The 16,255-nt window shown below is 39.5% G+C and overlaps 3 protein-coding genes across 3 annotated transcripts; 2 read left to right on the top strand and 1 right to left on the bottom strand.

Moving 5' to 3' along the window:
* Window positions 1-2,562: 2,562 nt before the first annotated feature.
* On the bottom strand, window positions 2,563-4,118 carry LOC119648774 (zinc finger protein 174-like). The gene is made up of 2 exons (XM_038050607.1): window positions 2,736-4,118; window positions 2,563-2,685 (listed from the first exon to the last, which is right to left on the bottom strand). The coding sequence occupies exon 1, from the start codon at window positions 3,931-3,933 to the stop codon at window positions 2,827-2,829; it is 1,107 nt and encodes a 368-aa protein (XP_037906535.1). The 5' UTR covers window positions 3,934-4,118; the 3' UTR covers window positions 2,563-2,685; window positions 2,736-2,826.
* A 4,250-nt stretch (window positions 4,119-8,368) lies between these two features.
* Window positions 8,369-9,834, top strand: LOC119649296 (three prime repair exonuclease 2-like). The gene is made up of 3 exons (XM_038051390.1): window positions 8,369-8,777; window positions 9,042-9,208; window positions 9,493-9,834. The coding sequence occupies exons 1-3, from the start codon at window positions 8,507-8,509 to the stop codon at window positions 9,748-9,750; spliced, it is 696 nt and encodes a 231-aa protein (XP_037907318.1). The 5' UTR covers window positions 8,369-8,506; the 3' UTR covers window positions 9,751-9,834.
* A 4,454-nt stretch (window positions 9,835-14,288) lies between these two features.
* Window positions 14,289-15,550, top strand: LOC119648273 (three prime repair exonuclease 2-like). Its single transcript, XM_038049928.1, has 3 exons — window positions 14,289-14,597; window positions 14,904-15,070; window positions 15,159-15,550. Exons 1-3 carry the CDS (start codon window positions 14,372-14,374, stop codon window positions 15,498-15,500), a joined length of 735 nt encoding a protein of 244 aa, XP_037905856.1. The 5' UTR covers window positions 14,289-14,371; the 3' UTR covers window positions 15,501-15,550.
* The last annotated feature ends 705 nt before the right edge of the window (window positions 15,551-16,255 follow it).

Below are 16,255 nucleotides of genomic sequence, written 5' to 3'. Positions count from 1 at the left end.
TTGAAACAAGGTGGATACAAGTTAGCACAATGTTGTGTAAAAATGTTAAAGTTACCTTAATATGGTATGTCAAATAGAAAAGGGAGGGAGGATTGGCTTAGGAAACAATATTATATTTAATGATCCGTCTTCTTAAAACAGGGATTGATGGAGACCACAATCAAAATCCCGTTGTGGCTGGCACAATTGTATCAGTTTATACTGGATGCAGGCTCAACGTTCTTACTGGTGGATGCAAGACCTACCTAAAGTTTCTACCGCAGCAAAGGAGTACGACACCCGAGTTGTACAGCGTAACCTCACACTTGAGCCCAGAGATTCTCTGTAAATTTCGGGTGTCCGGATAACTCAGTGGTTAGAGCACTGGGTTGGGATATGGAAGGTCGCGGTTCAAATCTTACTGGTGGCTTCGCGATTTGACATCGCCTACCAGTCGACTCAGGTGTGAATGAATACCCAACAGTATACGGCGCAGAAATCATTGCGATCTGCGGTAACTTCCGCGTCCCTGACCAGTGCAATAAAAAATACCCTTTGGCCATGCGATCATGCAGTCGATCGCATCCCAATCTTTCTTACATGCTACCATTCTCGGCACCTCTTCTAGGGTCTCCTCTAGGTTCCTCCTTTCTTCCACAAATCTTAGACAGTGGAAGAATACATGTTCTAGGTCCTCTGGGACTCCATCGCAGTTTGGACAATCGGATGAAGCGATATACTTCATGCATCGTGGGGCGTGGGTAAAATTATAGTTGATCTCACGGTGTCGTCTCTCCAACCTCTCGTTAATGGAAGGGATCAGCATGTGAGTCTATCGGCACTTTGTCAAGTGTTCATAACGGTCTAGCCATCTATATACGGATATCGGATTCGCACCCACTAAAATCTACGCCCGGTCTCTCCAGCCGCAGTCCCGCGGGACCACAATTTAGGTATTACTTCGCGGGGTAGGTTTGCCCTTAGGCACTCGTTGAGGTGACTCATTGGGCGCGACCTAGAAGTGTGTAATCGATATTGTGATAGAAAGTGCAAGCTTTGTATTACAATATGCGGAACATACTTGTCGGTCAGTATTGTGTTGTAAAATGCTGAGTGTTTGCATAACAGCACTGACCTCTTAATCATGTTTTGAGGTAATCGTGGGTCGGTAAATGAGAATAAGAAAGTAGGATAAGGTAGGTCTAGAATAAGCATAAGGAAATATAAGCGCAAGTCGATTTGTAAAAGCGAACCCGAAAGGTAGGGAAAGTTTAAGTAGTGTAGAGTAACGAAAACGTAAATGTAAGTGTAATTTAAGTATAATAACTAATAAAATTTGATTAGAAACGGAACTAAAGAATTTGAGTGTAAAAAAAGAAGTGAACAGTGAAAGTGCAGGTCACGACACTCGTCCTTCTCCTACTTGTAGCTTTCCTCCTTCAGCAGCAAACTGTATTCTCACGATTGCGGTGGAATCCGTAAGCCAGTTCTCCTCCGGCTCCGGCCCATCATCCAACCCAAAGCGGTGCAGATACTGCCTGTAGCAACCACCGTGTCCCGTGAGGAATTGGGTAGCTTGGTAATTGGTCTGCCCATGTTTCAACTCAAGCCACTCCCTAATGTTGGAATGAACCTGTGCGTCCACCGACCGTTCGTAGAGAGGTGACGAGTAAAGCAGAATGGAACACGCCACTAGCACCAAAATGCGGCACTGTTTCGGCCTACCAATATTCGGCAACATTTTTACAAGTGCCTTGGTGGCACTAGCTGCCTTTTGGCATGCAAGATTAAATTTGTTGTGTTAATGTGTTAATAGATAAGGAGTAGCTTTCCTATACTATACTTTTTTGTTTTTCACGTATATATATATATATATATATATATATATATATATGCCTGTACATCTTCTCTAAATTTTTCGCACCATTTAGCTCTGATAAAACGCATTTAACAGTTCTTCAAAGTTCTTCATTTGAATGTCTTAGGCCCGAATACTTCGACGGCATGGCGAAGACCTGATGAAAAGTAGGAGGTACCGACTAAACGTAGAGGCCTCATTATAGCGGCGGAGAAAGAAGGTTGCCCAATACAGTTTCAATACGTTGCCTCAACTGTGTGGACGAACTTCTCTTAATACGTCAGCCTACACTAAGTTGGTTACCAACATCAATAGAAACAATGCTACCCAATTCCATAAATTATTCATCGAAATTGTGCCTTTTAATGCAAATAAGGGGAGAGCGGTGAACAATCAGCCAAATTCTACCTACCTCCTTCTCGAAATCCGGAGCCATTTGGCCAAGGGAGAAATAAGCAAATATCAACGTTTAGATGTTCGAAAAGGGATGGTATGGTCCATTGAACTTCTCCTCAGGACGAATCAGCGTGGAGGACTCCGTTCGGACTTAAAATTCCTCTGAAGCCTCAACATGCGCGTCATAACAAGTCAGGTCATAGCCGTTAACGCTAGCTCAAGCAATAATTTTCAACTAAATAACAACTACAGCAGTATACCGTAGGGATCATTTTTGAGTAGGTTCCCTTTTACTGTTTTTCAAGTTTTGTACAGAAACGCATGTTCAATTATTATAAAATTGTATATTTATTAATAAATATAAAATATAATATATTACTTTCTTCGATGTAGAAAAAAAGACGTCTTAAAAATATCTTGTCCATAAATTAGTATCTGTAAGCTGCTTGGCGCTGAAAAAGACACCAGTTAGTCACAATTTTAAAGTAATTTCAATATTCACCTCTGTATGCCAGTTTCCTGCTGAAAATCGCTTAGGTAACCGAATCCGCTTAATGTTGAATTTTCTTTGGATCCACTTTCACATTAATCTCTTAAATCCGCATTCGTTTCGGAGTATGCTGAAAGCGGCAATGTCGAAGCAAACAACTATTACGAAAAAATTTGATTCCACATTGGCCGCATTGATAGTGAGGTCTCAGCACATTTTTAACGCCGCTGTGGCTATCCTTTAGGTGCAATCTAAGATCTCCATTGCTGGCATAACGTTCCTTGCACCGAGCGCACTGGAAACGCTCTGAACCGAACAGTAGCGGGCGTATGTTCGGCTGTCTGCTACCCTGCCGATCCCAAATCGATTTGGTGTCACAATCATCGTCTAGGAAGTTGATTGGAGTGCTTGTGATGATTTCCTGACTGTGAGCTGGGCTGTCAATCACCTTCTTTTTTGGTGACCTCACACGTTTATTCTTCTTTTTGATTTGGAACAGCTTTCTGAAATCCAGGCATTTACTATACTTTTCAATTAAACTTTGCTCGGGTGTCTTTTGCAAAGGTGGGAGATCAAAGCGCAGTTCCCTCCTCACCGAAGCGGATCGTTTTACAAGCTCACTTCTGCTCCGACGAATGGCCACACCTGACGGGGATGAGATAATCCGACTTGACTTGCTCGGCGTCTTCTTCAGAATTGATTTAATTTGTTGATTGTCATTATTACGATCCGTAATTGTCCTCTTCTCATCGGTTCCCAGTTTATCGAAAATATCACTCAATCCCGGTGAACAAGAAGCATACAAAATGCTGGGTTCATTCTCCTTCTCCTCCACCATTAGCAGAAGGTTCCCACTCATATGACGCCAAGTTTGAAGGTGTCTGCTTCCATGGAAATTAGCTATGTGTTTCGGGAGCAGGCCGATTAAATATAGTATTGCCCCACAAAATGGACAAAGGTGCGTATTTGGTTCCGATTCATCAATCTCAGCATTGTTTACCAGAGTCATTCGCTCTTCCAATTCCTCTGGATGAAAACGTTTCAAATGATCCTTAAGAGTGAAATCAAACATATATTCATTGGCACAAAACGGACAAAACAAACTTCGAGGAATATGCGAAGCATCGGAAACAATTATATCAGCGAACGCGTCCAAAACATCGTGAGTTTTGATATCACAAGCATTGGTTTTGCGGACCACCGTAGCCATGAAGGAAGGAAATCACAACCACCGGCGAAGTTGCATTAGTTGCTTATTATTAACGTATTTTATTCACTACGACAGTTTATTCTTCGTTACTGTATTAATTGCTACCAAGGAGGAACTCCAAACACCTAAATCTTTTAAGACAGAACGTCTTTTGCTAGCTCACGAGCGGTTAATCATTCAAACGTAACGACATGTGCAAATGTCAAATTTGCTATAACGTTCGTTTGTAGAAGGGTACGTTCAAAGAATATGGAAAGCTGGTTGAATTGGAATTTTAAAACTATTTGCTTTTGACTCCAATTACAATTTGAAGGACTACGTATCATCTTTAGAATATTTCTGAAAGCAAATATACAGAAACAACTCATCCCATCAAAAAAGTTGGATACAACTTATCTGATCCAGAGTATAACATTAAAATCCTCGCAGAAAATTCAAGAATAGTTGATTGAGCCGTTGCCTAGACTTTCTTTTTTTTTTTTTGCAACTTCCCGGCTTTTACAGAAATCTTTTAAAAGGGCAGCAAGATGCTGTTGGACCTGTTGGCCAGCAGCGAAAGTATCAGTAAGTCGCAAATTTGGAGGCAAGAGGGCCCCGAAGCTTCCTTGGGAAGTAAACATCGAGAGGTCTTTCGACTGAACGAAAATCACCTCGTTGGTTAAATACGGTGGGTCTTGCATATGTATTGCAACTAATCTATTGGTCGATTTCCTTTCGATGGTGCCGATCGGGCGTGAACCATGTACACTGAGGAAACATCCAAATCCCCTAGTTTCACGGATTCCAGTTTGACTATTGTCAAATCATTGGAACCTAGGTCAGGACATATTTGGCAAGGGCATATGTTCTGAGTCTCACTTCATCTTGTCTTTAACGATTTCAACAGTGTGAAAACGGTGTACTCTACACAGGACGGGCATTCCGCAGAAACTAATAACCATTATTAGAACGACATACAATGACGTAAAATGTCACGTTGTTACGCACGCAACAACTGCAGACCCACGTCGGGCGCCAACTCTATTACGATGAGAGTCCAGTGTGGCACCACCTTGACAGCAACACAGATCTTCGTGACTGCCTTAACTAAACTTCCTTAACACCGACTGTGCGAGATAACATATGGAACATGGCGGCACGTGCTAGAGCTAACCCGAATGTTAGCAGTTCGGTGAGATGACGGCCGGGGTTCTTGGTTCTCAAATATTATTTCCCTGTTAGGACAGAGGTTTTTCATGTACCCTTGACACAGGAGTCAACAAAACTAAACCCACCCGGGGTAATCTACTCTAATAGAGACTTGAAGTCTCGATGCGGATTGATACCAGCGAAGATTTCAATCCCAAAGGGCTAAACTGCCAAATGGCCTAATAGGGGAGGGGACTAAATCGCAAAAACCTAACGCCGCGGGATGGACGGGGGAGGATCAGCTTTGAGCCAACTCTGACATCTACATATATAAATCCACTTAGTTATGTACTTTCAAATTGCAATTACATTGAAAACTTACTTATTACCATATTGGGGCACACTTGCATTATCTTTCCTTAGATATATTAAAGGCAGTATTACTGTATTTCTCTTATTATTAAATGCTTTGTAGGTATCCATAACTGAATTTTCTTCGTGCACAACAAATAAAAATATCTTCCCATGGATACAAAAATTCAATGTTGGAAATTAAATTTGTTTTCTTAGGTATCCTCTTAAAAGTTAATCGATTCGTTGTTTAAATAAATTATGGACTAGTATTGTATGGTTTAATCTTAGCATCCCATTGGTAAATGACATAAATTGTAAATGTGGGTATAATGGGAATTTTTTTTTCTAGTGTTCATTAAATGTGTATTCATTCCTTAAATCTATTATACTTGGTCCTTCTTGTGAAATAATCCTAAAAATAATTCATAACTATTTTTTTTGTTGTCAAACTCTCTCTTTTTCTTCTTCTCTTCAGAACCCAGTTCTTCAGCCCCGTAGGGCGGCAAAGTAGAGCACGGCAGCCACAACCATAAATTTCCCATCCGTAGCCGAAGCTTGAAGACTCAATATTTTGTTTTAGGATTGATGAGTCCTCAGCCCGCATCCACTTGATGTCGGACCGGACCAAATGGGGAGTAACTTATTCCCTCTTTTTTTTGGTCCACAGACCCTTCGTTTACTGCTTAGCACCCAAACTTCAAAGACGAAGACGACTTTAGCGAGAAACACAATTGCGATGCGAGCGGAAAGCGGACCACACGCAGCTTCAATGTACAATGAAGATTTCAGATCGGAAAAGTCCACTCCACGTCGGCAAGGTTCGTTCTGATGAAAGATTACGCCATATCCAATTTGGCGCGCTTTTGAATGAATTGGTTTTGAGAACTGTGGAGGGCACTATTTGCGTTGCAAGTACTAATTATTAATGTCACTTGCATTCATAAAAATTGAATTTAAGTCGGAGATATGTGCACTCTTAAAGGCATTTATTGTATGAATTTAAGCCGGAGTAAGGAAAATTATATCGATGCAACAACTTGCTGCCTGAGATAACATTTCAGAGGAATTTGAGTAAGCGGAGTTCGTCGGTTACATCTTGTAACCGATAATATTTCTTATTGTTATCGGTCACGCTGTTCATCCTGCCCTACCTGGAAGTTCAATAGACTATGATATCTTTTCTCAAATATGCTGCTGACACGCGTCCGTCCGGGACATGAATGTTGTTCAAATACGGTGTGTTTCAAAATTATAAGACCAGCGCTATTTTACTAAATACAGGGTGCGGCAGCATAACTTCCTTTTTTAAAATGCGCGCTACTCAGTTAGTTGATGTCATAGCGGAGCGCTAGTGGTCTCGTTCAAGAGGGGATACTGTAAAGTTTTGTCCCGACACGGTTCAGTCGCCATCATGCGTTGGAATAGTGAGGAGCGTGCCTTTGCCGTTGAGGTTTACTTTTCAAGCGGATGTTCGGTTATTGCAACACAGCGTGCATTTCGGAATCGCTTTAATTTAGCCCCGTTGGCTCCCGTCTCAGACCGCAAATCAATTGTTACATGGGTCACTACATTCAGACAAACTGCAAGTGCGACAAAAGGAAGAACTGGGGTCCCTCGGCCCGTTAGATCACCTGAGAACATTGAAGCAGTGAGAGCGTCAATGTTGCTCGGCCGCCACGACGTTCTGCGCGCAAACACGCATCTGCCCTTGGACTATCCGATCGTTCTGTGAGAAGAATTCTTCGTGATGATCTTCATTTTCATCCCTATAAGATGGCGATAGTGCAGGAACTTTCAGAACGTGACTTCAATTCTCGGATGAACGCGTGTGAGCTTCTTCTTGATGTCGTTCCCGAGGATGCTATTGTTTTTTTTAGCGATGAAGCCCATTTTCATTTGTATGGGTCGGTTAACAAACAAAACATGCGCTACTGGGCTGATACCAACCCTCGAGAATTGCATCAAAAGCCTTTGCATTCACCCAAAGTCACAGTGTGGTGTGCAATTTCCTCAGCTGGAATTATTGGTCTCTGGTTTTTTGAGGAAAATGAGGTTACAATGACAGTGAATTCGGACCAGTATGTAAACATGCTACAGAATTTTTTTTTCCCACGGCTAGAAAATTTGGATTTGGGGGACACTTGGTTCCAACAAGACGGTGCAACAGCACACACTTCAAGAGCATCGATGGCTAGCAATTAGAGGCGATTTGGAATGGCCGGCACGCTCTCCCGATCTGTCCCCTTGTGATTTTTTTCTATGGGGTTTTTTGAAATCCCGTGTTTATGTGAACCGTCCAAGAACCCTACAAGATTTGAAGACCAACATCCAAGAAGAAATTGCCAACATAACACCTGCTATACTAACAAGAGTCATGACAAACGCCAGAAATCGGTTTACGCAATGTATGGAGAATGGGGGACGTCACCTAACAGATTTGATCTTCAAAATAATGTAAATAAAAACTTTAGACATGTACCTATATTATAAAAAATAAATATTTTCCGATGCATACTATAGTTTTTATTGAGTTTTGAAAAAAGGAAGTTATGCTGCCGCACCCTGTATTTTCCTTCGACAAAGAAGTATATGAAGCTTCATACAGGTTTTTGCCAAAGATTGCTTGTTGCACGTGTTCGCATCGTTTCGGAGTTTAAAATTCTAAGACGAATTTCCGGTGCTCCCTGGTACCCCTGCGACATTAATTTCCGACAAGATTTGTTGACAAATCCTAACATATCTAGAATTCCTTGGTGGGTTGATTCTAGAAATTCTCCCTCTAGGGTTATTAAGAACATTACAGAACCCTTGAAAATTGGCACGCTCAGCTTTCAGTTTCCAGTTCATATATTATATATGTGTTATATGTATTTATCATATCATAAACATGATTTGGATGAGATAAAAATCGATTTAGCATTAGGCTTCATTTCACGCATCTATCGCCCTTGAGTTAATTCCAAATTTGCATAGATAAGCTAATACATACTGTACGTATGTTATCAATTATTATGAGGGTCACCTGGTCCTCTAAATTCGATGTCCGAATAGTACAGATTGTTCTGAAGTGGTTAAGTGGTCTGAACAGAAAATGAATCTTGTCATCATTTTTATCACTCTTAATTTAATTTATATCACAACGGGGAAGAATCTTAAAGTGAATTCGATAGAAACTTTTGTGTTTGTGGATATCGAAACTACTGGCCTAAGGCAGCCAAATATAACTGAGTTAGCAATGTGGATAACGCCTCGTAACTGTTTGTTGGACTCTCAGGATAATATGAATTGTCGAATGCTCAACAAATGGACGATGCTTTTCAACCCAGGCAAGGGAATTGAGAGGAAAGCCAGTGAAATTACTGGTAAGTAATCGTCTAAACAACTTATAGTTTAAGTTTTGAAGATTCAAGATTGGAACAATCTTTTTCTATCTTTTAGACCGTCCTATGTAAAAAAGGAGTAAGAAACTGGATTTCTTACTAAAAATAGATAAATGTGATATAAAAATAAAAGTTTTCCAAGTGAAAATACAAATTTTGGAAAGTGAATTTCATGAATTTCATATTAGTTTATTCAATTTTTCGATTTTTTGTAACTATGTAGGAGAATTTATCATAATGTTTTAGGGCTTAACAACGACATGCTGGACAAATATGATAAATTTGATGAAAGGGCCGGAACGAATATTATTTCTTACCTTAGTCACTATCCAAGGCCAATTTGTCTTATCGCGCATAATGGAAAGCGCTATGATTTTCCACTCATAAAAAAGACTTTTGATAAAATCCAATTGGTAAGTGGTTCTAACACTTCAGATCGATATATGCATACATAGAGGACGCGATAGAAATATCAGACGGTTTTTATTTTTGAGAGAAAAATTGTTCACATTTTTCCACTGGCTACTAAAATGGCAAGAACTGACGAATAAAGAGACTACCTCCTCGCTCTCTTTGTCCACACCACTCTTAACAACGCCCTCTCCTAAAGATATTTCTGTCGCATCCTATACATATATATACTAACCCCTAACTACATTTCTACTAAAAGTTAATTTCATATATTTTCTTTTCTCAGAGGGTTCCGAATTATATATTATATTCAGACTCCTTACAAATATTAAGAGAGCTGGAAAACGAAGACATAACGAAGGCGAAGAAAAAATCCTTCAAATTAGAGGATATATATGAAAGGCTTTTTCATAGCAAGCCACTGGTTACACATGCTGCCGAAGCTGATGTTGAAGTATTATATAAAATAGCTTTATTTTATGGAAATGATTTTATCGATATTGCAGAAAAATTTGCTTCTCGATTCTCAGAAATAGACCCATAAAAATATATATAATTTACATGTAATACATGAAATTGCTTCTATTTGTATCATTTTCAGATTTAATTAAAAATTTTCTATTCCTCATCGAGTCTTTACTATCCGTTATTATAATATTGTAACACAATGATTATAATAAAACTATTTTTAATAAAACAATGCTTTCTGAAGACTATTTTTGTTTTATTCAATATAAATCGTAGAAAATGACGAGAGTTGAAACCTAATTGACTAAAAAGTTCCTATTATTTCAGCCAAACAGGAAAACAGAGAGCGCTGGCCTCAAGGATATCAACATGACTTGATGAACGAAACACTGCCTGGAAATAGTTCGATTATTATCGGTGAAGTAAAAGTTTGATAGTCAGAAGGCCCACTAAGCTCGACTAGTATTATGAAGCCGTTTTTATTTTTGACATTTTTTGGAAAGATAGAGAGTGCGGGGATTGTGAAATGATAACTTCTTTCAGGGACTTTTAGAAACTATTCAACTGACAAATCTGAAGAAAATAACGAAGCTGAGATTAGTTGGGTTGGAATTGCACTATTGCCACAAAGCTTTTTTTTTCATCAAATATAATCATGTTGAATGAAAGATCTCGGTTAGTTCTTTCAGAAGCCGGTCTTAGTTTTGACATTTGTTGGAAAGGTGGGGAGCGTGGCAGGTCGAAAGTGATAATTTGTTTAAGGGACCCATTGCCAGAAACTACTCTACCGAAAAATCTGAAAAAAATCAAGAGGCTGCCACTATATAGTGCCTAGTCTCCGAAATACCCTCCATAGCGATATCTGTTCAAATAAAGTTAGCAATAGTATATTGCTAGAATTTTTAGTAATTGGTTTCAAACCCCCCTTAAGTTCATCCTTCCACCACGAAATGCAATAATGTAGGGTATAATATAGAGCATAATCCTACTAAGTCTTTGCGGAAATCGCACTATTACTAACAAAGTTATAATAGGTCAAATTTGTCGCTTCTTTGCAAATTCAAGGAGTGTCCGGATAACTGAGTCGTTAGAGCACAACTCTGTCGTACGGAAGGTCGTGGTTCAAATCTCATTGGTGGCAGTGGAATTTGTATCATGTTTTGACATCGGATACCAGTCGACTGTAATACTGTAGTCTACCGTTACGGTCTTGAATAAAGTGCTCTAACGCACTTCAAGGCCCTAACCTAATTGGGTTGTTGTGCCAACGATTATTATTATTATTATTGCAAATTCAAGACAAAGGAATAACGATTTGCGCATTTTCTCATGGAACGTGCATTCCCTGTACAGAGATGAAGCTGCTAAGCAGCTAACCGGTACCCTGTCCCAATATAGGGCTGATGTAACAGCGTTACAGGAGATACATTGGACAGGGACCGGTTTCCTGGAGAAGAGTCGCTACACCATATATTATAGTGACCATCCAGTAAACCATTTGCTTTGCAAACATAAGCGAACGGCTATGCACTCTGTGCTTGCGAGGCAAGTTTAGAAATATAAGCCTCATTAACGTTCACGTCCCTACAGAGGAGACTGCAGAGTCGGAGAAGGATACCTTCTACGAGGCAGTAGAACGAACCCTCGAAGCCTGTCCCAGATATGATATCAAAATCAAACTTGGGGATTTTAACAGCCAAGTAGGGACGAAGCCCGTATTCAGGCGATATGTCGGCTCCCATAGCTTACATAAGGATACTAATGATAACGGACTGCGGATCATTCAATTAGCAGTGTGACACGAAATGGTTGTTGGAAGTACCTGATTTGCGCGGCAAGCGGTCCACAAACATACGTGGGCCTCTCCAGACAGGGCCACTTTCATCCAAATTGACCACCTCTCAATCTAGATGAATGTCAGAACATAGACTCCACTATAGACTCGGATCCCTATCTCGTTGGCATGGTGCTTCTAGCTCGAATAATAACACCACCCAGAATCCTTTCTGACAATCAGGTGAGAGTTAAAACTGAAGCCATCCACAATACAGCTCTCCGCAACACCTATAAGAGGAAAATGGATGCTGCAATAACCGCAGTCAACAGAGATCCTGGAGATGAAGCATAAACAAATGATCTTCACAATGACCTGAAGAACGTTATCATAAATATGGCCACAAATATATTAGGCCCCAGTTGCAAAACGGCTGGTTTAACGATGAATGTAAGCTAGCAACGGAACGGAAGAATGTTGCAAACCGAGTAATGTTGCATTCTCAAACGACTCCGGCACGCGCAGAGATCTATCACGAACTCCGGTGGGCGGAGAAGCGACTTTACAGACGGAAAAAGGAAGCCTGGGAGAACCAACAGGTCTGTGAACTCGAAAAGTAGAGGGAACAACCGCATCTCGTTCATTCTGCCGAGACAAAAAGGGAAATTTCCGACAGAATGGGCATATCGGAGCGATGGATTGAGTACTTGGACAACCAGAACATCGGCGAGTTGGAGTTCCCGCCAACTGAAGACGACGGACAAATACTGCCACCACCAAGTATAGAAGAAACAGTCCGTAAAATTCATCGGCTTAAAAATCATAACTCGCCATGAGCCGATGGAATTACAGCAGAATTGGTGAAATATGGAGGCGACCAATTACACCAAGTGGTTCATCAGCTTGTGCTGAAGGTGTGGGACAGCGAATCAATGCCTGACGACTGGCAAAGAGGCATTATGTGTCTCATACATAAAAAGGGAGATATCACACAGTGCAGCAATTATAGAGGTATCATGTTGCTAAGTACCATCTATAAGATATTCTCCACTATCTTGCTAGGCCGGATAGCCCCATATGCCCAGAACATCATTGGCCCATACCAAAGAGGCTTCACTCCGGGCAAATCAGCAACAGATCAGATTTTCTCTTTGCGGCAAGCAATGGAAAAACTGTTGGAATATGGACATCAGTTGCACCATCTCAGCACCGCACCACCACTTTGAGACCATTGATAATTTCTATTATCTAAGGTCGAAAATCACAATCGATAACAGCTACGATGATGAAATCCGCGCACGGTTGTTGGCAGTCAACAGAGCCTATTTCAGCTTACAAAAACTGTTCCTCTCTGTGCTGTTAAGCGCGTACATTTTGACTCGTTACTCGCGCACTTTGCAAATCACGCCAAAACTAATATCAGTTTCGGAAAGTACTAACCGAGACCTTTCATTTGATACCCTACACGACTATATCCGGTGAAAAAAATGTAATTCCTCCTTTGCATGTATGGGGAGCCCCCCTTAAACTCTACCTAAATTTATGTCACTCGCTGTATGCGTGGGATTTCATAGTTCCCATCTGCCCACTAAATTTCGCTCGGATCAGCTTAGCCGTTTTGGAGAAAAGTGCGTATGATAGATAGACAGACAGACAGACAGTGAATCGATTTTAATAAGGTTTTGTTTTATACAAAACCTTAAAAAAAGTGCAAACAAGTTTCGTTTGTGAATAATTCCTTTAAGGCGACTTAAGGAGACCAACAAGGAGACATAAAGTAGCACATTTTTCATTTGAATTGTATTCTGCACCAGGTTTTTCCGGATATTTTTCTAGATTGTTCGGCCATTTTTTATTGGATTTACTTGATTCCTTTTTGGTTTGATTGTTTAGATTCATTTAAAAAAAAACTTTATTTAAATTAAACTAATGTTGACATTCCCAATGGAAGCATCTTCTGAAACATTGAAGGCGTTTATCTCGAAAACACGTTTTTCAAAACTTCGCCTCATTTTTCTCTGGAACAACTGGATGGATTTTAACAATTTTTTTTATTAAAATAATTATAACGTCCGTCAGTATGGGCCGAACTAGAATTTCCGAGATTCATCCATATTAAGTCCCTTTTTCGATGTTTTAGTTAAAAAAAAATGAGGGCGATTTTGATATTTATTTTTTTTAAAAGCTGCCAAAATTCTACTCTTTGACCGATCCTGTTAGTTCTAGTTGGCGTCATAAGTATTTTTGTGACTACATTTACACTTTCTTCTTCGGGTTCACGGGTTGAACAGAAAAGCAGGAGAATTTGAATGAAGTCTCAAAAAAAGTTAATTTCGGTATCAACTACAACCCTGGGTTTAACAATAACAACAACAATCGAACGCAAATCAATATACTATTTCCTTTCCGAGAAATCGCAAAACACTTAATTACACTTAATTCAAAAATTTGGCATTCGCCAGGTGATATAATATCAGTGTGACATCATGCAACAAATGGCGAGCGGATTTCGCACGAAGTATTGTAATCTCTTTTTCTTTCATTCATGAAAATCCGCTGTATAATATGACGCCACCTGTATTACAGATAGAAATTGCATTTCAATACAAATTTTGCATAAAGGAGCGAATTACACAACTTTGAATTGATTCTTTAGTTGTGATGGCGCGAAAACAATTGAACGTATTTTATTTAAGTTCAAACTTTCTCGCGCCACCATATATGTCAGACCTCACCGAACAATAGCGTAATTGTCCCAAAGTCTGTTCACAATTGAAGAACATAGCTTTTTGTCATGTTTCAATATCACGAAATTTGTAAAATATAAGAATAAAATGATAACCAATCTACCATGAATCATCGGGACTGGTTTTTCTATAAATTTCCTCCGTAGGTCAGGCACCTCGGCATTCAACCAGTGATTATGATGAGCGGAGCAAGTGCGGTTAATCACGCGGAAACTTTCGTATTTCTCGATATCGAAACCACTGGGTTTAGAGATCCGAAAATAACTGAACTCGCGATGTTGGTGATGCCACGGGAGGATTTTATGCCCCAAAGAAACGGAACAAGTCGGCGCGCGCTAAACAAATGGACTTCCTTGTTTAATCCGGACAAGCCGATTGAAGCGAAAGCTAGTGAAATAACTGGTAAATATCTATTTTCTAAGTCATGGCTATCAGTATTCTGCTTAGAAAGAGGTCATTCATTAATAACATCTGGGAGATAATTACGGGGAAACCCCGGTTTTTGTTGAACAAGTTTGTGCATGATGATTTTTTTTCTGAAGATGAAAAAGTCAGTCGTCACCCAGGAACTACTAAATTTATATATTTTGGGGTTAACCTGTGATTCTAAGAAGTAGATTTGGGTATTCCATTTATATATGTTTGTATATGCATATTTAATCTCATGATTAATTCAAAGTTACACAAACCTATGCAATATATTTTTAGGGCTGACAAACGACATGCTAGGCAAATATAATAAATTCGATAAGAACGCTGCAACAAGTATTATGTCATACCTTAGTCACTATCCAAAACCTATTTGTCTTATCGCACATAATGGCCGGCGGTTTGATTTTCCCATAATAAGGAAATCATTCGAAAATGTTGGTGTGGTAAGTAAAAGCTATATTAATTTACCGACATGAACTTAAATACACAAACTTGCCTGTTTTTCACGTTTTGTATTTGTTTTTTTTCCAGGATATACCCGACTATATAGTGTGTTCTGATTCTTTGGCAATACTTAAAGAGCTTGAAAACGGATGCACCGGTCCCATAGACAGAGACCAGGGTTTGGAATCATCTCTACTGCTAGGACCGTGTGCTGCAGGTGGTACTATAGCAAAGCAACAAAGAAAATCATTCAAATTATCTGAGGTGCATAAACGACTTTTTAATTGCGAACCGGTTGTTGCGCATTTTGCAGAAGAAGATGTCGAAATATTACATAAAGTAGCTACATTCTATGGCGACGAGTTTATTAAGATTGCAGAGAAGCTAGCATTCACTTTCTCACAAGTTAGAGGGAATATCTCAAATTAAGTAATATTCATCCATCGAAATAAAATAAAGTAAGATATAGTCAAATGTAAGCTAGTATAAGGAAACTTACTGTGTAGATTAAGGCACTATTGACAAAAAAATTGGATCTAATGAAGGATCCATGTATTTATCATGGTTAAGTTAATGAACACTGCCATATAGGCAATCAAAACAAATGATTCAATGCAATATATTTTTTTTTAAAAAGAAAAGCGTATTTTAATGCCTTAAACGACTTAATCGAAAAAGAAGCGTTCCAAATGGGCATATCAAATGTTTCCAAAATATCACTGAACGTTTCTTTTTCTCATTCCTGGATGAATGGATAATTGGTGTTTATTAACCCTTTGATATAGGCCACTAGGTGTCTCTAGTTCTTGAATGCTCATCTCAGAATAAAAATTGATGACAAAAACTCCACTAGAAAACGTGAAACCCGCAAAAAATTGTTATCAGCCTTTTATGTGGTAATCGGAATAAAAATTGATGACAAAAACTTCACTAGAAAACGTGAAATTTCTCGGAAAAAATTGTTATCAGCCTTTTATGTAGTAATCTATTTAAGCGTTATTTTACATTAACTTATACAACGGTGCCGCACAATTAATTATAGAACAATTCCTTCAACTGGTTCAATTCGAGGCGAACCAACACAATCTATTTCAACTCTAGAACTAGACTGACTTTGTGGGCGGACTTTCGGCCTTTTTATATCCCGCGGAACATTCCAGAAAGACATGCAGACACTACTGGAA

This window comes from Hermetia illucens, chromosome 2 (genome assembly GCF_905115235.1).
Source record: "Hermetia illucens chromosome 2, iHerIll2.2.curated.20191125, whole genome shotgun sequence".
In the NCBI taxonomy this organism is placed as follows: domain Eukaryota; kingdom Metazoa; phylum Arthropoda; class Insecta; order Diptera; family Stratiomyidae; genus Hermetia; species Hermetia illucens.
The sequence above is the reverse complement of the archived record's forward strand: the minus strand, read 5'-3'. Positions and strand labels throughout refer to the sequence as shown.